The following is a 24,126-nucleotide window of genomic DNA, read 5'->3' on the forward strand; positions in this document are numbered from 1 at the left end:
ATGGAGGTATCAGACTGGTAAGTCTGACCAGCATCTGTCCTGGAAGTCATCTGCTCAGACCATATGTAATGTATGTGTGGAATGGTGGAACTGCTTGCCATCCAACTTTGCACTTTTGCAAGGGTTTGAGTGTTGTCCCTGACAGTGATCTGTAACCATCTTTGCTAGCAGTTTTCACAGATACTTGTGATGGCATCAGCAGTACCATGCTCGTTCCTTTGAGCTGCTGATCACTGCTCAATAATAGCTCAAAGGTAAAAGAAAGAAAGAAAGAAAGAAAGAAAGAAAGAAAGAAAGAAAGAAAGAAAGAAAGAAAGAAAGAAAGAAAGAATACTACTAAGTGACCTGCAGGTAATATTATTTACATTTCTGACTTTTTAATATACTGACAATTCACTTTTCAAAGCCTATCATGAGTTTTGAGTGTATGCAGAAGCTAGATCCACCAGTGGAGAGAATTCAGTTGTTCTCTCTTTTGCCTGCCTGTTATGTCTCACTGTTTTCACCCTGAATTTGGACATGCAAATTATATTTGTTCACACACACACACACACACACACACACACACAGAGAGAGAGAGTGACAGGACAAACACTCTAGTTTAGCAGAAAGCTTAACATCCCGCAAGGAGAACAGGGAAAGATTATTAAAACATATTACCTGTATTGGAATTGATTTTGAAATATTTTCCATCTGATAAGAGGAAATAGGAGAGCTGTGCATTTCTTCCAGAGTCCTTGTCAACTGCGGCTATTGTGCCAACCACACCTTGGGCTAACGAACTCTCCTCCACGTCAAAAAAATAGGCATCACGCAAAAACACGGGAGAATTGTCATTTTCATCCATTACATTAACTATCACTGATGTACTTGCATTCTGCCCTGACTTATCTGCTGTGCTAGTAACAAAGGCTCTAAAACTATGCATTTGTGTAAGTTCATAATCTAAAGGATTCCGTAGGTAGATCACACCTGCTTCTGGATCAATTCTAAATGAAGCAGAATCCATGTTATGCTCCAAGGAGTACACAACATTCCCAGGGGTGCGCTGGGGATCTAACTCCCGGGCTTGGATTTGCAGAATTCTGACACCTATGGGTGCTGCTTCACTGACTTCCACCTGATACACCAAATTTTCAAAAGTCAATGTAGGGCATCCCTTATGCTCATCGATTACCACTCGTAGGATCAACAGAGAACTCAAGGGAGGACTTCCATGATCTTCTGCTGCAATGTGCACCACCGTGTGTTCATGCTGTTTATCACTATCCAAAGTTCTGGCAAGGTACAGTACCCCGAGAACGGGATCAATGGTAAAAATACTTGATTGATTGCTTACAATGGCGTACCGGACTGCGCCATTGAGCCCACTGTCTTTGTCCTCCGCATGAGCGATGTAAAGAGCTGCGCCAGGCACCGTGCTTCGCGATATATTAATCTGGTCAGATTCCGACACAAACACTGGAGGGTTGTCATTGACGTCAATCACGGTTATGTTGACCTGGGCGCTGCTGTAGACAGGGGAGCTTCCCAACTGTGACTGCACTGTGAGAAGGGTGTGATCATGGGCTTCATGGTCGAGCTGCTTCTTAGTGCGGATGATTCCATACTGAGGGTCAATGGAAAACCTTCCGTAGGGATCACCGGAGGAAATTCTGTAGGAAACCGTTTCCAATAAATCTGTAAAGAAGATTAAAAACAAAACACACCCCCGTGTCAAAGAAGAGGCATCCAATTTGTTAGAAGATCCACTTAGCTGAATATGCTCTAGAGCATTTGAGAAATGTATGGCACAGCAGTGCTAAGTGAGTTGAACAGTTTAAACGCCTCTCTGGATGTTTGTTTCCTAAGTTTTTGCGTTTTCTTTCTTTCTTTTTTGCTGTAATCTCTAGGGTGTAATAGAAAAAAATGGATGCTGTGCAGACCAACTTAAAGGCACGCAGTAAGCCCATTTACGAGATCTGTATTTTCACCCCATAGGTGTGATTAAATTTTATGAAGAAATAAATATCATTTCTCACATTTAAAATTATACAGGAACTCTTTCCAACTAGGTCAGGTTGAACAGAAGAATTCCACTCTAAGCAGACACATAAACATTCCAGTATAGCCTAATTTTAAGACTCTAGTATAACTGTTGTGAGAACTAAGGGTCAAAACCTCAACCCACTGCACAAACCAGGAAGCTGTAACATATAGAAAGCACGCACGGAGTGGGGGAAGGAGAGGCTCTCAAAGTCTAGGGAAATTGACTTTTCCCAGGAAACCATGGAGAGTCAGTATTAAACCTTCCTAGGCCACTGCCAGGCTACATCCTGTAAGTGTTGCAATGTATTAAGTAATTAAGGCGTTTGCTTATGTAGAGAATGGCAGAATATGTGAAGCCACAAATGCATCTTTAGTCTCTCACTGTGCTTCTCAATATATATAGTGTTCAAGCTGCTTAAAAAAGAACAGGAGTCCCATGGCACCTTAAATACCCACAAATTTATTGCTAAAAGCTATTTCAGCTCAACTATTCAATTCAGTTTTAACAGGCTTGTTTGAACATAACACTAAGCCGCCGTTTAGCAGCTCAGTCTTTGCCAACCTGGTGTTTTAGACTACAACTCCCATCAACCCTGACCACTGACCTGTGATGATAGTAGTTATAGTCCAAAGCATCTGGAAGGTTCCGGATTGGGGAGTCTGATCCAGGTTTGTTTGAAAGTGTTGACCCAGCCCAGCAGACTAACCATAGTTTGTTTTCTGGCATTAAACCATAGCACAAACCCACGGTTTGTTTTTTGGCTTATCAAACATGGAATTTTTTAACTATAGTTTTGTGTTTTGTTGGAAAACAGCCTTGCTTCATCATGGTTTGTTTGGACATCCTGGTCCAGTTGATTGCCAAGCCACAAAGACATGAGGCAGGAACAGAAAGAAAACTAACTGAGCTTTGGAAAAGCAAGGCATGATTTTGTGTGCTCATCTGTGAGGCAACTTATTGTTTACTGAACGAACTGCAGCTTAGTGTTATGTGTGACTGCAGCTGTTTTGTGACAGAAATTCCTTTAAACATTCAGACTCATTTCCCCCAATTTTCATATATGCCATAAAAGGTAAAGGGACCCCTGACTGTTAGGTCCAGTTGAGAATGACTCTGGGGTAGCAGTGCTCATCTTGCTTTATTGGCCGAGGGAGCCAGCATACAGCTTCCAGGTCATGTGGCCAGCATGACTAAGCCACTTCTGGTGAACCAGAGCAGTGCACGGAAACACCGTTTACCTTTCCGCTGGAGCTGTGCCTATTTATCTACTTGCACTTTGACGTGCTTTCGAACTACTAGGTTGGCAGGAGCAGGGAGTGAGCAACAGGTGCTCATCCCATTGCAGGGATTCGAACTGCTGACCTTCTGATTGGCAAGCCCTAGGTTCTGTGGTTTGTTTTTTTAAAAAAAAAATTATTAACAAATTAGAGACTACAAAAGAAAGAAAAAGAATTAAACAATACAATACAATACAATACAAAAACAAAGACACTACATAACACTAACACTAAAACATTGAATTAACAAAACAAAAACAATTTAAAACACATCCAATAATTTCAATATCTTAGACCACAGTGCCAACCGCTAGTATTTGAACACTAATTGTTTCAAGCAACTTTGCCTACATATAAGCAGTACTCATTTTTCACTACCACAATTTCTCCTAGTCCATTAAGGAATACACACATAGGGCACATTTTGCATGCTAGTTACAGAGCTCACACATTGAGGATTCCAATAAAGCCTCCTTCCCTCCCCTCCTAAACCATGCACACATACAGCATAACAGCACATTAGGAAGCATGGAGGAAGGGGGCCTGTGAGCCTCCCCATCTCGACCTAGCAATATGGCTGCATGACTCTCCATGCGTGCGGGTGAGGAAACAATCAATGAGCCCAGTGTACCTTGTAAAGTTTAACTGTTATAATGGGAGTACTTATTTTTTAAACATACTGTATGTATGTATACGTGTTTGTTTATATCTCTTTTAATATCATCTCCCAAGAAACCACAAGGAAACACTCAGATGTGGGGAAATGCACTAGTTTCTTAAAGGTAAAGGGACCCCTGACCATTAGGTCCAGTCATGGCCAACTCTGGGGTTGCGGCGCTCATCTTGCTTTATTGGACGAGGAAGCCGGCATACAGCTTCCGGGTCATGTGGCCAGCATGACTAAGCCGCTTCTGGTGAACCAGAGCAGCGCATAGAAATGCTGTTTACCTTCCCGTCAGAGTAGTACCTATTTATCTACTTGCACTTTGATGTGCTTTCAAACTGCTAGGTTGGCAGGAGCAGGGACCAAGCAATGGGAGCTCACCCCACCGTGGGGATTCGAACCGCCGACCTTCTGATCAGCAAGCCCTAGGCTCTGTGGTTTAACCCACAGAGACACAGACTCGTGTCTCATTAGTTTCTTACTATTACACTAATTCAAAACCTAGTTTCACATTTAGTTGTGTGCTTTTCTCCACTGAAAGAATAAAAAGAACACTTAACACAATATTGGCTGCATATGTCTGTAGCCTGTAACAAATCAGGGGGCGCTGGAATCTGTCTGAATGTCTTCCAAGGCCACTTACTCAAGGGCTCCCTTGCTTTCACTGTTCCGACAGCACTTCCTTCAGGGGCATCTTCGGGGATGGAAAAAGTGTAACGTGATCTCTCAAAAACAGCAGGAGCCACAGCCGTCTGCAGGATCTTCACAGTCACAACTGCATTAACAGTGGAACCAAGGCCGCCTCCATCCCGGGCAGAAACAGCCAACAGCACACTGGTATGTTCCACGTTACTGAGAGATGCTATCAGGTAGACAATTCCTGTAAAGAAGAAGAAAAGGTGAACAAATGGGACAAGAAAATTATCTCTCCCTGTCATTTCTGAAGTTCAGAAGTGTTAGCCACAGAACTGATGTGTACTTAAAAATAAAAATGTGTCAACAGCACCACTGCAAGAGTAGAAAAACGAAAGTTCACCTATATCATTTATATATTTTGGAACACAGTTTCTGTTTGCTGTGGATTTGGACACCTCTTGGATAGTATGACCAAATTTCGCACAATGGTTCCTGAGTTCAAGCATCAGGCTAGTGTGGGGTGTTTGAATGTAGAAACAAGCCTACGGAGTAAATTTTACATTCACTGCTCTGCACACTTTGGCCTCTTGCCCAACCCACTGAAAATGGGTTCTCCATCCTGGCCTAGAAGAAGGCAATCAAATCTAGCTCTGCCTACTTGCTCATGTCTTTAACAATTGTCCAGTTTCTTCCAAGCCTCCTAACCATAAAAGAATCTGCAATGCAGCCTTCAGCTTCTTTGCCCTTCCAAAGAAGCCTTGCCATTATTTCCATTTTGGATATGTGAGCAGTGATTTAAATCCACTTCCTCCATTTTCCAATACCCTATCCATGGGACAAGGGTGGTGCTGTAGTCTAAACCACTGAGCCTCTTGGGCTTGCCAATCAGAAGGTTGGCGGTTCGAATCCCCGCAACGGGGTGAGCTCCCGTTGCTCTGTCCCACTCCTGCCAACCCAGCGGTTGGAAACATGCCAGTAGATAAATAGGTACAGCTTTTTATTCCTTTTTTATTCCACCAAGGTGTTCTGTTGCACCAGAAGTGGTTTAGTCATGCTGGCCACATGACCCAGAAAGCTGTCTGTGAACAAACACCAGCTTCCTTGTGATCTGAAAGCAAGATGAGTGTTGCAACCCCATAGTCACCTTTGACTGGACTTAACCGTCCAGGGGTCCTTTTTACCTTTTACTCTATCCATCCACAGGGTCACATGAATGGCCCTCATTCCATGCATTCCCTCAGATGGAAAAAAACACAAATTAATTTTAGAGAATCCATGTTTGTTTGTTTCGTTACAGTCCATTAAGTGATAAAGTTGTTATTAAAAACCTAGATTTCACCCGTTTTCATAATCAGGACTATCAACTGCACTTCAGTATCATACCACTCACACAGATACCAAAAGGAATAAACTTCGGGGGGGGGGGGTTAATGCCAAGTTGGTGGAAACCACAGGAAGGCAGAGTGTTCTTGTGCTTGAATCCTGTTTGTGGGTTTCCCGCAGGCATCTGATTGGCCACTATGAGAACAGGATGTTGGACTAGATGGGCCATTGGCCCAATCCAGCGGGCTCTTCCTATGTACTTAAGACCACAAGCACATAAAAAGCACTTTACTTTTTCTTCAGGATATCCAATATCTGTCTCATTTTGTTTAAAACATAATCATACACATATGTTTGATTCTAGGTGGTGTGTTTTCTAGCCAAACGCTCTTGCGCGTGTTTTTCACTTAATACGGTTCAAACTAATACGCTATTTCTTCTGTTTTGAGCATTACTGCAGAAGATACCGTGTTAGTGCTGTTCTGCTAACACTTGCCTAAGAGTTCACCCTGTGCTAGAATAGGCAAGTTCTCACACTTCTGTCTGTGCAAGGGAATGTGCAAGTGGAAGAACATATTTCAGCTAGGATCTACTTGCGCAAGCAGCTCATCTATGAGTGGGAGATGCCTTCAACATCTGAAAGGGCACTTCTGGAACCAACCTATTACCTTTAATTCTCATCTGTTATAGACTGAGGCACAGGACCAATGACTTCATTTATTAAAGTTTAGTGCAACTCAAGGAGGCAAGATGCTCACAAGTGCTTCTCTCCAATAGCAAAGCACAGCTTTTCAACAGAGAATGTAGGGCAATAGAAGGCATGGAAATTCCATGAAGGATCAGGTGTGATGAAGAGGAAGAGGAGGAGGAGGAGGAGGAGGAGGAGGAGGAGGAGGAGGAGGAGGAGGAAGCCACCCTATATGTACTCGCTGGAGATCAAAACCACTTCATATGCCTCATGCAGTCAGACCATCAGTATTTTCTATACTGACTGACAGCAGTTCCAGCATTTCAGACAGGAGTAGGAAGAATGGTGAATAACAAGATCTGACTTAACAATGTAGAATTGTTTAATCAGCTGAATGACTAATTTGGGATAAAGCGTTAAGGAGGAGAATGGAAAACAGATGAAGCAGATAAATACTTACAGACAACCAAAAGGTGCAGTTCACAAAATTTCCATTTTACACTGCCAGACCACTACAAAAACAAACTGCCTCTTGATCACTTTAAGTGTGTGTGTGTGTGTTTTATAGCAAACACAGAAAACAGCAAATATTGTTTACCCAGCGTGAAAAAACACTGCAGTAATTCAGCAGAGATGGAGTAAAAAACACGGCTACCTTTGCTTTTCCATGCCTTGGAGAGTAGCAGAAAAACCCCTGGGCGGCATGTGCAACAAAGGGAAGGTAAGCTGAAGAGGGACTTTGCACTTTGAGGATAACATCCCACCCCCAATATGGTACCCCCAACCAGTAGGTAATACTACCCAGTTTGGCTTCAATTGATTCTTTCACCTAGTGCACCATCCAAAACTGTAGTGGACACTACAGTACACATACTGCTAGTGTATTTGTGTCAATCTGTATCTAGTCTACTAAACCATGGAAGAGGCATGTCAGCTAAGGCGCAGGTGTGCCCAATGGCTCTCTTGCTCCTGCCAAGATGTGACCTCAACACCTACAGCCTTTGCTGCTTCTGCCACTCATTTTATAAGGGAATCTCAGAGATCTTCTGCTGCCCTGGTTCCTAAGGTTCCCCTCTCCCCACCCCATCGACCACTTGAAAATTGCTGAGCATCTTGGTGGAGCACTTAACTATTTTTCTGCCTGCTGCAGCAACAATAGTAACGCGCTGCGTCAGATGCTGTATGGTTTTTTTATTGAATTTGTATTACTTCTTTTATTTCTTATATATTGCATTTCATTGTACTCCATGGAATTCGAACAGCAATACAATAAAATAGATAATATGAGCAACTAAAATCAGTCTATTGAATGCAATGGATGTGCTGCCTCCCATCTTCAACTACAAATCCACAGACAGTGAACCACCTCAATGAAGCTCACAGACCACTTGTGGCCCATGAACCAAAGCGTGGCACACCCTGCTCTACTGAGACTTCCACATTCACTTCAGTAGCAGAACAGTACCTTCCATTCTGAAGGTAAGGAGAAAGCTGTGGCATATAAATAGCTCCATTTGCACATTGGTGCTACTGAGCACATTTGTCTTGTTCATGAGGATGTTTGAAGGTGAGGGGTTTTCTTGAGCGTATAATATTGAAGGAATTAGATCTGTTAAACAAGATCTACATAGATCTTTCACTCAGAATGGGAAACTTATATTTCATATTCAGCTGCAAGTAATCAGAGAAACCCTATACTAATAATAGGATTACTCTCAGTGCATACAGTATATTATTATTTTTGCAGCACCTGCTGAACAGAAAATGAGATTTTACGTTATGGTACATGCACAGCCCCCGGTGTGCTTCTTTCTGGTTCAAACTGTAGGGTGGATTAGAGCGAATCAACGGAATTACCTGTAGCCTTTGTTAGGCATAGGCTTGCATTTACCTGGATACAAATCCGCTTACCTCCAGGTAAGTAACATGCTGATTGCTATACTAAGTTAAGTACTGGTAACCTGACCTTTGAGTAAATGCAGAAACCACAGCCCACATTTCCCAGCATGAAGCAAGCTGACAGATGGCTTCTACTTTGCCACCAGCAATTAATACAGTGAAGGGCACAGATCACCTTAGTTCTGAGCAGGCGACTCATCAGTTCCTTTCTGGTACAGAAACCAAGAATAAACTATGAGGTACACCCAAACCATAACTGGGGAAGATTCTTCAGGTGCTTGACTGGTGGGTGAGACTCTCAGCTGGCTCACAGGGAAGGCAGATTAGCGATCCAGCCCACCCACCAGATCCCCACCCCTTGTGTAGAACTTTGATTCATTTTTACCATTCTTGCTGTTCCAGAAGAAACTAATTTACAGCATCCTCTGGCCAGCAGCCCTGTGGCTGGCTGGAAACCAAACTTACTGCAAACCTCAAATTCATCTGTGCCTGCTCTGCCCACCACCCTGCATCATGTAGCATTGCATTCTGGGCATTCGGGATTTGCTTTCAATCAGCTGCATGGTGCAAAACAGTGGCCATCTGCCTGCAGCTTCTAATTGGTTGACTTGCTTGTTCTGGCAATTTATTTAACATTTCTGATACACAGCTCTTTAACTACAGGTAACTAAAGCATGTGTGAAGTATGCATTTGTTAGTAGTCAACAGCAGCAGGTAGAATGAAGTAGATCGTTCAAATGGACTGGTTTACTTCTAACCATTTAAAGGTATAATTTTCCAGATTTCTAGACTCTTTCAATTAGTAATCACCTGCAGTAGTGCAAACCTGCACTGAGAGTGTTGTTGGGGGGGGGGGGTTGTGTGTGTGTTTTTGAAAAAATAAGCCATTAAGAGGAAAAAATATAGATTAACTATACCCAGATGGCTTCCAACTAATACGATTTGACAGCCAACTCAGACAGCAGGCAGATGGCTAAAAAGGTATGCACAGTTCGTCACCCAAACTCACCTTCAAATCTGGCAGCTGAAGCAACTTAACACTCAGGCAGGTCAATGCTCATTTCCAGTGACCTATTCAGAATGAATTTTTCTCCAACCTGCCTATTTGTCTGATCTATGAACTAAGAATTAAGTACAAAAACTTCAGTCTCTTGAGAAACATGAGTCAGCGATGCACAAAGCCTTTAATCCAGTTCTGTTATTATGCTGCTTTGCTGTACTGTTTTTTAGCGTTGCAATTTATTAATGCTTTAATTACTGATTGTATATTTTATGTTGTACATCACTGGAAGGGCAGCTTATCTTGGTTTACTGGATTTTTTGCTGCCTGTTACCTTTATGACCTTATGCACTGGATTGACTAAGGCCGCTTTTCCTGATGGTAACCACAGCAACACATAGAAAAAGGCTGGACAGAAGCTTTTTGTGTTTTTGAATGTTACGAAAATCCTGCTTTACCTCTCTTTCTTATGGTAGACACAACCCAGTAAGATAGTTCCGTTCGGACAACAAGCCAAACTCATGGTTAAGGAAGCTCATCTACCTATTAGCATATTGGTTTGCACACCATAAATAGGAGTTCTCAGTTGGTAAATTATGGTATGTGTTAACTATCGTTTGACTGATGTCTGAACTGGCAGACCAAGGGGATCCACAGATTAGCAATCATGTAGATGCTTTGTATAGTGGTACCTTGTGTTAAAAACTTAATTTGTTCTGGAGGTCCGTTCTTAAACAGAAACCATTCTTAACCTGAGGTACCACTTTAGCTGCACGATTTCTGTTCTCATCCTAAAGCAAAGTTCTTAACTCAAGGTACTATTTCTGGGTTAGTGGAATCTGTAACCTTAAACGTCTGTAACCTGAAGCGTCTGTAACCCAAGGTACCACTGTACACCAAATGTACTGGGTTCAATCCCTGGCATTCCTACTAAAAGGCACAGGTAACAAGTGATGGGAAATGTCTCTGAGACGCTGAGGAGCTGCTGCCTGACTAGACAATACTGGGCTAGATAGATGGACCAATAGCCTGACTCAACAAAAACACTTTTGTTATTCCTATATACAGACAATGTTCCAACTCTGTAGGCTACCAAGTCAAGTGGTTGGAGTGCTGTGTAGACACAAATTTAAAGTAGACAAGTGGTACTAAGCCTCTATAGTTGGAAGCTCATATCATGGTTTGGCATGATGTCCAAATTTAATCATAAAGGAATGGAATATGTACATCAAAATATTAAATCATCTCACACATTTGTAGTAATTGATATACAGTGGTACCTCTGGTTACGAACTTAATTCGTTCTGGAGGTCCGTTCTTAACCTGAAACTGTTCTTAACTAGAGGCATACTTTCTCTAATGGGGCCTCTTGCTGCCGATCGGCCGCCGGCACACGATTTCCATTCTCATCCTGGGGCAAAGTTCTCAACTCAAGGTAACTCTTCCAGGTTAGCGGAGTTTGAAACCTAAAGAGTTTGTAACCTGAGGCGTTTGTAACTCAAGGTACCACTGTATTGATCAATCCCAGCAGTTTCTATACGAAAGGTCAAATGCTTTTCCTTCCACCTATCTCAGGAGTCATTGGCCTCTATGTGAAACATTCCTTGAACTGGCTACTTTATGTGTTCACTTATTTATTTAAAATAATGTATGCTGTCATTCTAGGAGGGACGCAGGTGGCGCTGTGGGTTAAAGCCTCAGCGCCTAGGACTTGCCGATCGAAAGGTCGGTGGTTCGAATCCCTGCGGCGGGGTCGCTCCCGCTGCTCGGTCCCAGCGCCTGCCAACCTAGCAGTTCGAAAGCACCTCCGGGTGCAAGTAGATGAATAGGGACCGCTTACCAGCGGGAAGGTAAACGGCGTTTCCGTGTGCGGCTCTGGCTCGCCAGAGCAGTGATGTCACGCTGGCCACGTGACCCGGAAGTGTCTCCGGACAGCGCTGGCCCCTGGCCTCTTAAGTGAGATGGGCGCACAACCCCAGAGTCTGGCAAGACTGGCCCGTACGGGCAGGGGTACCTTTACCTTTACTTATGCTGTCATTCCAGGGCAGATTGCATAACAATTAAATGATAGAAAACAAAATACTGAAAACTTAAACAGCAATTAAAATAATCACATTTTTAAAGGCCGAAAGCATCAAAAAAGTTTTACCTGATGGCAAAAGGAAGAGAGCCTCCCTGGGGAAGGAATTCCACAAACAGGGTGCCACCACCAAGAAGGCTCTCCTCCAATCATAACCCACTTAATTTAGACAGAAGGAGCCCTCCAGACAGCTTCTGAAGAATATACCAGTGATCCTAATTCACAGGTAGGCTGTTGTGGAAGCAGCTGCTCTTCAGGTAACTGAGCCCTGAGTCACGTGACGCTTTAAAGGTAGGCACCAAAACTCTGAATTGTGTTTGGAAGAAAACCACTCTCCAGTGAAATTCTTTGAACATTGGTGAGATGTGTTCCTAATCACCAGTCTCACTTGGCTACCTGTATTCTGAAGCAACTGCAGTTTCCAGAGAGTCGTCAAAGGTATCTATTTTTGAAAAGGAGATGCCAATCTGGAAACTACCGACATTTGTTCTTACTGCTTAACATTTGATATTAACATACTTAATATTAGTATAACTGTGCTTGGATTCAGGAAAACTGCAAAATGGAGGAAACACGCAGATACTAAAGCCATAAGGATGATGCAAACCTTGTTTTAATGTGTAGTGTTTTATTATGTTTTGATATATGTTGGAAGTTGCACAGAGTGGCTGGGCCAACCCAGCCAGATGGATGGAGTACAAATAATAAAATGTTGTTGTTGTTGTTGTTGTTGAGCGATACAAATGCAGTGTCCCATAATTTGCTCCATGCTTAGAGAAAGAAGAGAGAGAGAGAGAGAGAGCGCGCAAAATCATTCTTGAGGAATCTTAAGCTAGCAGAAAGAAGGGTAGCAGTACACATTTTCTGAAGGGTTTTGAGCTGTGATTTGCTCAGTCAGTTAGGCGAGCTATTGGATCATCAGAACAAATCCCCATCCTCCAAGGTGCTCAGTTACTGGCTCAGGTTCTAGCCAGTACTCAGTGAATAACTCTCATACACAAAAGTGCTTTGGATTAGTTCCAGAAACCTCTACTGCAAATTCCCCCCTGAGCCATTTTAAACCCTAATTGTTCCCAGTATTCTCCATACCTGAAAGTTCCACTCAATCTTACTTAGGTTAAATTCTGTGGTGCTTTTTAACAGAGGCATGAATCCATTAGTGGCTAAGTTCAGACCACGAATAGGATTTCCGTTACTGAACAACTAGTTCTCAAAAGGTCAAAGCCAAACGCATTAACCTACTCCCATTTACTTTCAGTGGTCTCAATGTGCTATCAATTACTTATGCAGATTGGACAAAAAACTAAGGCAGGCTTTCTTCAAAAGGATGTGGTTTCAGAATGTTCCAAAATAAACGATTTCAATCTCACAATCTGTCTTTACTCATGTCAACCCTTTCATGTGTGCATTGATTTTGCTTTATTACACACCATATAAAAATGCCATGTGCAGTTTAGAAATTAAAATGGATTAATTCTTCCTGTAATAAAGTGTAAGACGAAATCACAGTCGCAGTCAAATTGGGATTAAAAAAAGAAAACACACAATCCAATGTTATTTTACTGCTGCATTTGACAAAACCTGTGACAGAATAGGTCTTCTACACGAAATGTTTGCTTTGCTAAGCAGAGCCAATGATACCAGCCACTACGACTGAGGTAAACCATGATGGGCCACAAAAAATACCTTATATCCAGAATGTTTTACCACTTTAAACACCAAAACCTGTCCTGAAGCAAGCTCTTCTGAAATGATTTCAGAAATCCAAGCTGGAACAAGCAACAAGCTGCATGTTACATGGAAGCAGTCATGACCCACATGCAGGTATTTCCAAGCAAGTTAAATGCTTTACTGGAGAAGATTAGCTACAAAGATAAACAAAGGAATCACTCAAAATATCTTTGCCATATTCATGGATGCACTCTTCATATTCTGTGTGTACTTTCACAAGCTCATCTTTAGCATATGTTACGATTTCAGCAGACCAACTGTCTCCTCACAAAACCCAGGGAAAATCCATTTATATGCTGCATAAATGCATAAGGAGAACATTATTTTTCACTTGATGAAGAAACAATGTTCAATAGGACATGGTGAGGGCCGGGTGGGTGAGGAGAGACAGCACCTTGAAGACAGACTTCATCCAACACAGAATTTAACTTGCTTATCCCCACTGAAACTGACAAGATTAAGCACGCCTAATTCTGCATTGGGTTTAGGCCTAAAGTCACACTCCTATGCACACTTAACTGGAAGGAAGCCTTGTAGAAAGCAGCAGTAACAGAAGAGTAGCACTGTAACAAGATTTATTAAAGCCCAGGTTTTCACGGTCTAGGTTCCTCTTCATGAAAGGCATTCTACTGAAATACATTCCATGTCACTTGAAATAGTCAATTAAGGCAGTGTTAAATACTGACATTGTCTTCAGTGGGAGGGTAGTGTGGAGTAGGTTGTTCTCACAAAAAGTGTATATTCCAAAGACATCATTGGATATGAACACTAAGCGTGGAATTCCATGTAGCGATATGGTCCCATCAGAGCCAGCATTTCAGCTTGCCCAGCAAAACCATCAGCCCTCTCCTCCCTCTGTGCAGTGTTCTGGGAGTTATCCTGATCTGTACCAGCAGAATATGATTTTAAATTGTGGGTCTCATGCACCTTGTACCATACCTGTAGATGTATCCACTGTGAACAGGGAAGAGAAGTCACCCGGCAGCAATTCGTAAGTCACAACTCCATATATTCCAGAATCCTTGTCCGTAGCAACGACACTGATTATTTCTGTTCCTGGCTGCGTATGACTGCTGATGCTTGTCGTGTAAGCCGCTGGGTCGAAGACAGGGTGATTGTCATTAATGTCTTCTATCTCTATGCGGACGAAAGCTTGAGCACTCAGGCCACCCTGTTGAATGAATCACAACAAACACCAAGTCAAATCATCAGTTATAACAAAGCACGGAAGACATGAATGCAATTAGACCTGTTTCACCTTGCTGGAACTCAGCCAATCCCAAGATAGGCGAAGGGAAAGTGTACAGACTTAAAGGACCTCTGGGTAGCAATGTAATGTAACTGAACTGTATAAAAATTATACATCTGTTTATTTTAATGTATCTGGTCAATAAAGAAGCCATCATAACCACTTGTTAATTTCAAGTTACTCTGAGTTCTGATCATGCTGTGCTTTCTAGATCAACTGGATGGGGGCTATTTCAGCTATGCCAAGGGAAGTCCCACGTCTCCTCTCCAGAGCTGTAGAAGAGAAAATGGTACTGGGGGACTTGGTGATGTCAAAGCATTTGGAGTTCTCTGGAAGCACAGAGCCAAAGAGAAAACCAACACTTTTACTCAGCTTGAAGCTAGAGCTGAGGCATGTTTTCACATGTGCAAAATTCAAAGGAAGGAAGAATTGAAAATATACATTTTTAAATTATTTCTCTGCATCCGTTTCAGTTTGAATGTCACTTTGTTACTTTAGGAACATAACAAGTACTATGCATAACTAGATAATCAGTAATTTATCATGTCTGGTAGATTTAAATTTGTTCAGATAATAATTATAAATTTTATTTACTTTTTTTCTTTCTTTGATAGAGTCAGAACTAGTAGCTGCTTTACTGAAAGGATCCTAACATATATATTTTTTTCATTTTAACAATTTATTAGTAGGCAAAGAATAATAAAAGCAGGAAAAAATCATTGTAGTAAATATATATATATATTCTGAAAATATATATGTCTTCTTCAGTCCTTCACTGTGTCAAGCAGACATAAAGCTCTCATCTCCATAAGAAGATCATAGCAAGTACAGCTAGAACCCACATTTATAATGCAGGAACTTGGAGGACACACCAATCAATTTTCCTGCCACATGGGGAATGGACAGAGATTCTCCCACTTTCAGTTCAATATCAATTAACAATAAGTTTGCAAAGCTAAGCGGCCAGCCACTCATAAAATCAATAAATTATACCATTGCTTATTTGGGAATGTCCCTAATCGCAGTTCAGTAGATACTTCATCTCTGCCATGAACGGTGACAACCAATCATGTTTTGACTCTGCCACGATCTTGCATCATTCCTGCTTCAAAACTATTTGATATACACAAAGTGTCGTTTCTCCTACAGATGTCAACTTGGAAGTAAGACTGACTATGTTAAACAACCTTGCAGGAGTGTTTAGGATTGCTGCCTAGCTGCTGTAAGAGACTAGAGTTCTACCATCCTCAGATACACAGTTCTTCTACAACTTGGCATCGGGGTTCTGCTACAACAGCTGAAACTGCTTCATATTACTCTCAACCATGAACCTCTGCCCTGCTACTCAAGCAGAGGACTTCATACAAAATCCACTGTATAAAGCAACATCACCCAGAAAATTATACTGGGTCTTTTGTTTATTGTTTGCACATCTTGAGCAGTGATTGCTGTGGAGCTGAAGCATCCATCAACATTATTTCTCAATGAGCCTTTCATTTCTTCCAAGAATAGCTCATACGGCTGTATTGTCTATTTAGGCTGGCACCAAGATTGTCATGCTGCAGTTACAAGACAGCATCATGAAATGCCTGGGAAGAAATAAAGGGAATTAATGTACAATGAAGGCAACTTGAGTCTGTGCATGCTATAAATATATTAGGTGCTGGGCTTCACAGAAAAGTTTGTTTCACACATGAAGGAAGAAGGAAAACGATGTCATTTCCTTTCCACCAAAAGAAGTGACTACTGCTGCTAAAAGCCTAATTCTTGGAGTTGTAAACCTTTCCCATCAACATTAGTCAGATGCAGTGCTTTACATTGCTGTAAAGCAAAGTGTTTGGTGTTTGCTTTTCCAGAAGATTTTTGGAGTTGGGAATGGGCTGAAAAACGATGCCAGAGAAAGAAACATGTTTTCAGGAGAATGGGTGAATGCAATGAAAAGCGACCTCCTGCCTCCTTCCTTAATCCCTCAAGCCTAGGAACCGACAGCAGTAGAGCCTACACAATTCCACATCCAAATGTTTGTGGACTACCCTCCACTTCTCTCACACAAAGAGAACTATTAATTAACGAAAATGTAGGAAACACCTTAAAGACACATGGTCACTTCAACCTATCCGATTGCAGCATGTGAATTCCCACCTCCTCTTGATTAGTCTACTGCGCTCCCTAGAAACACCTTGCGAGAGTCTGGATTGCCAGATTCTCTTTGGCTTTTATGCCATCGGTGAAGAGTCAAAGCCTGGCTCTAATCCTACAAGTGCCTATTTGCCCTCAATTGCAAGCTGCTTGGAAATGTCAGTAAGCAAATGTTAGCTATCCTGATAAGGAAAATGTAGCTAGTTAATTATGTGTTTTATGTTCTTTTAAAAGAAACTTTCCGTTTTTAAATCTCTCTGCTAAATGCTTAAATAAATGTACTTAAATGGAACTCAGGGGTGATTAAGTCCTTTTGCAAGGTCTAACAAGGTTTCACAAACTTTAAAAGGAAACCCTGTGAAAAAGTATGTCTTTCTCCATAAGTTTAAACCATAAATATGAATTGTCCACTGCTCCACACTAAGGAATAAGTGGTGAACCTTAATGGCTCCACAGGTCAGATCCTTAACAAGATCAGTGTTGCGGGCCAAATTTGGCAGGTGTGCAGAGCTGCCCACCTGTTGATCGCTTGATGTTATTATGTCTCTATGGTGTCACACAAATGACAGTAGGTTTGTCCCACACACCTGTCAAAATCCCCTGCAGAAGTCCCACAAACTCACTGCTACTGAGGTAAATCCTTACATAATACAGCTGACCTAGGGAACTCCCAGTTGCCAGATGCAGTCACAGAAAGTGGCCTGGTTCACATGTAACCCTGAGCTATGTTTTATAAACAATGGCTCACTAAACTATATTTTAAGTTGCACGACTGCATTGATACAACTGATCTAGGTTACCAGATGTAGTGACAAACAGTGAGTATTACCTTCACACCTGACAAACAACAAATGGCTGCTAAAGTGGAATTATCCAAGTGTGAAACTTACCCCATCTACCGCTTTCACCAGGAGATCATATGTGGATGGGTCTTCTTCCCTGTCAATGTCCTGTGAGACACATATGTGGCCACTGCTCGGGTCAATCTGGAACGCTTTTGATTTTTCATAGTTATGGAATCCATCATATAGAAAATACTCAATATGCCCAAAATTCCCTGAATCTCTGTCTGTAGCCTTGACCTGCAGTAGCACAATGGATAAAAATTCCATTAATTATTTCATTATTATTGATAGATCCCACAAATTCATTGTTTTTCAAATAAGATTTATATTTTTTCCATCATGACTTAGTCTGCAATCCTATAGATACTTATTATGGTCCAAGTCTCGTTGAACCCAATAGGACTTCTTTCCTGAATAGATATGTCTAGGATTACGCTGTTTACTTTCACAAGTATCATGATGAAAATTTGAACAGTGCTCTAATACTGAGACTTAAAAGACTACCATTTATAGGCCTAGGCTGGCTGAATGGTATACAGTCTTGCTTGGCAAGGCCCCGGACCCCACAGTTCCCCTCAGAAATAAACACACAGACACAAGTATGTTGGGTTAATGGAATAAATTAGACCACCACTTTACTGGTTACAGATGTGAGCGGTTTGGCTTAGGCAGGCTATATCCTGACTCTCCTGCCTGCCTGCAGGAAGTCTCTCAAGGGTCAACCACTGATAGGGGGAGCCCTATGATATACATCAATTAAGAGCATCCCCCAGGGTCACCGATGAGGTCGTGGCATGGCCCTAGCCCATGCCCAAGCTTCGGACAGGAACCACACCCCAGGATCCCTTTAATGGGATACCCTTTACAAAGAGGGGCAGGTGTAGGCAACAACCTCCCCTCTGTAGATTAAACGGCAAGTGGCCACACCCCCGGCTAACCCGATTGGTCAGCTGGGGGGGCATGACACAATCGGGAGCCCTAATGACGTGGGCAGCATCCCTCCACCCACTCCTGGGTCCTGGATGTCTGCCAGCAATGCCACACCCCCAGGGAAGGGGAGCGGTCATAGCAGAGCAGTGCTTGTTGCTTGGGGTAAGGCAATCTAGACAGTCAGCTTCCCTTTCACTCACCAATACACAAGGAAGTGTCTGGAAGGAAGGAAGGAAGGAAGGAAGGGAGAGAGAGATTTCCTCAAGTTGTTGGCATAAAACTGAAGGATTTACCTTAATAACTATAATAGTGCAACTAGAGGAATACTTCTTAGTTATTCCACAAGGCACACCATCAGCTGTGTTACTCTTCCATGCTCTCTCTCCATTCTTATGTGCTGTAATCTTTATCTCTTAAAATCATTAATACCTAAAAGAAGCTTAGGGGCACATGCTGTTACACAGAAGCAGTTAATAATAACTATGCTAAAGCTTGGGCACATTAATGGTAAATCGTTTAATAATTAAGATTATAAATGATAATTTCTATAGCACTTTTTGGCATACAAACTCAAGGTAGGAAATAATGGATATATGTGCACCCATTGATTACTCTTAATTCCTCACTGCAGTCCTTGAAATGCAATTAACTAATCTTCTACTAGATCCCTCTCCATTAGGAAGGGCTGATAGCCACCGTTAGAAAAAGCACGTGGAGAAAAGCATGTAGTAAAGTCAACCAGCATTAGCACTACACCGCTTCCGAATGCAGACAAGAACTGCATGTTTGATGGAAGAAAACAAGTTATGGAGACGGCGAAGGGAAGACACTTCTTCCCAGCACATTCCTGGTATACCACATGGGGGAGGGGGGTTGACACAAGAGGACATTAATTCAGAAATGGTATAGATCAGGGGTCAGCAAACTTTTTCAGCAGGGGGCCAGTCCACTGTCCCTCAGACCTTGTGGGGGGCCGGACTATATTTTTTGGGGGGGAGGGGGAATGTACGAATTCCTATGCCCCACAAATAACCAAGAGATGCATTTTAAATAAAAGCACACATTCTACTCATGTAAAAACATGCTGATTCCAGGATCGTTCACGGGCCATATTTAGAAGGCGATTGAGCAGGATCTGGCCTACCCATGGTATAGATCCAAAGAGATATTTAGCTACGTGCAATTGCCAAAATCAAGAGTGTGCTACTCCCTGACTGCAGCAATTGCATGCACCAATGTACACATGTCCTTCAGATTGACACCAATATATATGGGACCCTGAATGTGTGGCGGGTAACCTGTCCCACCAACATGCCAGGATTTAGAACTGAAATTACTAAACAGCAAAATGGTCAATGAAATACTCCTCAGGAAGCTTTTGCAGCTATGCGTAAAACTTTAGACCTGAGCTACTTTTTCTGACTTTTAAAACCACAGAGATAAACTATGAACCCTTTCTAATATCCCCCCAAGAGCCATTGCAGCTCTTTCAAAAGTGTCCAAAGCTTAACTTAGTACAACTCTCCAGAGGTTCATTCTGAATCTCCTACTCTTTTAAGGTATGAAATCTCCATCTTCTGAAAGGAGAACTTCCCTCCTAAAACTGCTGTGAAGATAAATGAAGTAAGAAGTTCCATACATTATATAAAAATATTGTAATAAATATTGTGATACTTTCTGTCTGCCGTATAACAGATGGCAACTCACAGTAAGACTACTGTATGCTTATCAGCTTACTTTCCAATTAACTGCATTTGAAATATTGTCTCTAACACACACTACAAAAGGCATGCCATCGACGAGGAAATCAATATAGTTATGCAACCTTTTGCATGTTAAAAATTAGTGTTTTATTATGCATTGAAAGGAATAAGCAAATCCATACGCATACAGTTTTCTTAAAAATGGGAAAACTACCTTTTAGGTATCTTAAGGGTAATGTAGAGTGGTTAATGTGCATAACTAATGGCCATTGTGCATATTCCCCTGCACACATGTAATTCCTCAGCTAGAGAAATCTCCCCTCCTCTGTGATTGCCATGGCAACTGACCACATGCTGCTATTAAGCTTTTTCCTTAGCTTAGCTTAATAAGGGCGTGGAAAAAGCAAGGGTTCATCACTAAGGACATACTGAGAAGATTATCCCCCCCCCCCATGTACTTTAGGTTAACCAGAACTAGCAAACCCCTGGTTCCAAGTTCGGAATAGGTGAACCAAACTAGAATCCTTCAGTACATCCATAAGCATCCAGCCCAAATCTTAGCTGCCACCATCCCAACCAAAAAACGGTTCCAACAACATGGAAGAACTGGTTTAGACGACAACCTCTGAAGTCACCACCTTGCTAGAGACTTCCATGGAGAAGGTAGAAGACCTTCAAGAGGAACAATACCTCCACCCTCTGTGTGCCTGAAGAGGTTCCCTGGACCTTATCCTCTACTTCAAATGACCTTCTTAAAGATCAATTGCAGCTTGGGAAAGCACTGTCTGCTGCCATATAGTAAGTATATTTCCCAGGCTGGCTATGCAGCCCCTTCAATTCTGAGCAGTTTTCTCCTTTGGCTCCCAGCCAGCACTGAAGAAACGCTCCAAGCTCTCTCCTTAACAGCTGGTCTTACATCTGACTATCTTGCATCCAGCCACACTGTGAGCTGTCAGCAGACCTCACCACATGCTTATTACCCTGAACTCTTGCATGTTTTGCTATTACACCACTGGGGGCTTCAGCCTGGAGCAAGAGAGGAAGTATTAAAAGTGGCATGAGTCTTGTTGAATACAACCAGAAAGTTCATGGCTATTAGAGGATAACTAATCCATGTTAAGTGATCTTGAGTTTGGTCTCAATAATAAATTACTGTACTGTGGTCAACACAAGAGGAAATGAAGGGCAGGCTTGCAGGTGTATGGGCAACAGAGCAGAAACGTCAACTGCACTTTGAGACGTGGGAGGGGGGGAGATGGATTCTATCACATACCTTTCATCTAAACGGTTTGGACAAGGATGGAAGTATTGTATTGCAGGAAAATAATGGGGTTAAACTCAAGGTTTCCCTTTCAGCTGGGCAGGGGGTGGGAGGAAGAGAATGAGAATGAAATATATAAAGTACAGACACTCAAGTTACATTTGTAAGTTAAGTTTGCCACACCAGTGTTTGCCCCAAGTCCGACCCTTAAAATAACGGAACCAAGAAGTTGCCTGCTGGAAAAATAACTTTATTCTGCTAACTTTTAGTACCGTAGTTTGTCCCACATTTTGCATAATATATTTGGACAGACAATAGCTTGGTGGAAGGATAGAATTATATTCTGTATGCTTATACCGCACTAGCCTATATATACCCAGATGTCAATGCTTCAAATAGCTACATAAATATATTATAATTTTGCCTGTTTTCAATTATGCATGAAGCCTTTGAACTATAATATTTTACAGTAATGACTCCAGAGTCACTGCTTTATTGTCTTAGGCAACAGGGTGAGTGCAGACATAATCCTCTTAACCATTCTTAAGAGACTGGAAGCAGGTCATGGTATCACATGCTTTATATATGGGCTGCATTGCATAGAAGGCCACATCCTGGCTATATGGCTGGACAGGCTGTTTTGTGCTCCTTTGACAACATTCAGATACAAAACTGAATCATGGATATGTGTTAAAACAACACGCTACAGCAATACTGGAGCTCACACAATTCACCCTTCCCTTTTTGCACGTGAGGAGTGGAAACTGAACACTACTGGCTGCAGGTTCAAACAAATAGCAGTTTTCTATTGCTTCTGATTAGAGAAAACTGATGTAGCAACCATCAGTAGTTAACAAACAAGAATCTCACATGTGGTACAAACTAGTTTTCCCACATAGAAAAAAAAATTAAAAGAGCAGTAAATCAAATAGAAAGTACCCACAGGGTACTTAACACAAACTCTATTGTCAATACACATCAAAAGGCATGGATAAACAATCAAGTCATCAGTTGGCATTTAAATGATTTGACCATCTGGAAGTTTCCTGGGAGGGCATTTCACAAATGGGGTGGCACCACAGAAAGTGTTTTTTCTATCTCTCAAGCACACACACACACACACACACACACACACACACCGCCACGCTAGCAGATCACCTCCTGCAGAATGTTAGACTAGGGAGATTGGTATTGGAAGAGAAGCACTAACAGATACTTGGGTCGCAAACTTTTTAGGGCTAAGAGCAATACCTTGAAGTGGGTCCAGTACTAGTGTAAGAGCACAACATCTGTATTGTCGTGAAGCAGTCATCTGCATTGTTCTTTGAAATATGGCTAAGTATCAGAAAATGTAAGTGCTGACACTTTTCCAATATGATGACCACTTGCTTTAGTTTAGAAGTGCTACAGACTTACAAACCACTGCAGGACAAACGTGTAAAAGCAACATATGGCTCCCATTAATCACATTTTCCTCCTTGGCATTCCTTTTTTAAAAAAGTCAGAACTGGATTTTGTTTCTTAAAAACACCAGTGTGGCTGCTGAAGTTAATTAGGACAATTAGAATGTTTTGCTTAAAAGAACTGAAGCCATTATTGCATTTAGAGAGTGATACACAATACACTATAGCTAATCATGTGTAAATTATAAGCAGTGCATGTGTCTGCCTAGTATTGAATACCAAGTAGGATGTGACTCCTGCTACGCTGACAGAAGCTGTTGGAACATATTATCCATTGATTTATTCAGTATAAATCCTGGAGGAATACACAACCCATGTGCAAACATCAGGAAGATCAATATTTAAGCAGATGCTGAGAATTTAGTTGAATCGGTCTATGACGGTCTTGTACCATCACTGGAAGGCCTTGACAATGACATGATCACCCATAGCCAGTTGGGTGCTTTCTCCCTGTTTATCTATTCTAACAACACATAAGAATTCACAGATTCAAAATAGATTATACAATATATTATACTTTTAGTACTTTTCTAGCTGCAAAAACATGTGCAAAAGTCTGCATATATATGTTAGTATGAAGTGGGGAGGGAAACATAATACAGGCAACTTCCCATTTACGCAAGGGTTACTTTCCAAAGCACAGCACGCATCAGTGAAATCCAGTATATTTGAAACACCATCAGTAAAGCCTGCAAACCCCACAATGGCACCCTCAAAACCTCCTTACTCAAACTCCAACTCTCTACCTTAAAGACCAATGCATTTTTTATAGCACAAGCCGCTTCATCAGATGCTTGAAGTGTAATCCCGAATTGAGGAGAGGGGAATGTAGAGCTGTTCCTGCAATATGTGATACTCAAGTTTGATGGAATTTATATGCACCCTGTCTTTACTAATTACTAATAGTTACAGGCTTGGTCACATGTCATGTGAAGCCAAGCCATGGCTTAGTGCAAATGCATGAGCATGCAGGCTCCTCACAAGGAGATAGTGGCTGCTCTGCTCCTCCCCAGCTTTCTACAGCTGCATTGAATTAACAGAGTTTGGCTTGTTGGAGTAACTGGACATGATATGGGGTTAATTTCCTTCATGAGTGTAAATTAGCTCCCCCCATGGATGAGCAAATCGCAGGTGCAAGGTCAGCTAAGCCAGTTGCTATGGTAATGGCCCAGTGCCCTGACTATATGTGTGATTAATGTGTGTCAGCTC

The 24,126-nt window shown here is 41.9% G+C and overlaps 1 protein-coding gene across 1 annotated transcript in view; it reads right to left on the reverse strand.

The window, feature by feature from the left end:
* The window catches only part of DCHS2 (dachsous cadherin-related 2), a 100,061-nt gene that overhangs the window by 36,058 nt on the left and 39,877 nt on the right, over nucleotides 1-24,126 (reverse strand). Inside the window, exons 2-5 of the mRNA XM_081925870.1 lie at nucleotides 17,606-17,797; nucleotides 14,267-14,498; nucleotides 4,614-4,850; nucleotides 661-1,680 (exon numbers count right to left, since the gene is read on the reverse strand). Coding sequence (XP_081781996.1) covers nucleotides 661-1,680; nucleotides 4,614-4,850; nucleotides 14,267-14,498; nucleotides 17,606-17,797 — 1,681 coding nt within the window. The remainder of the gene's footprint in view (nucleotides 1-660; nucleotides 1,681-4,613; nucleotides 4,851-14,266; nucleotides 14,499-17,605; nucleotides 17,798-24,126) is intronic.

Source organism: Podarcis melisellensis, assembly GCF_964234715.1.
Source record: "Podarcis melisellensis genome assembly, chromosome: 9".
Classification (NCBI taxonomy): Eukaryota; Metazoa; Chordata; class Lepidosauria; order Squamata; family Lacertidae; genus Podarcis; species Podarcis melisellensis.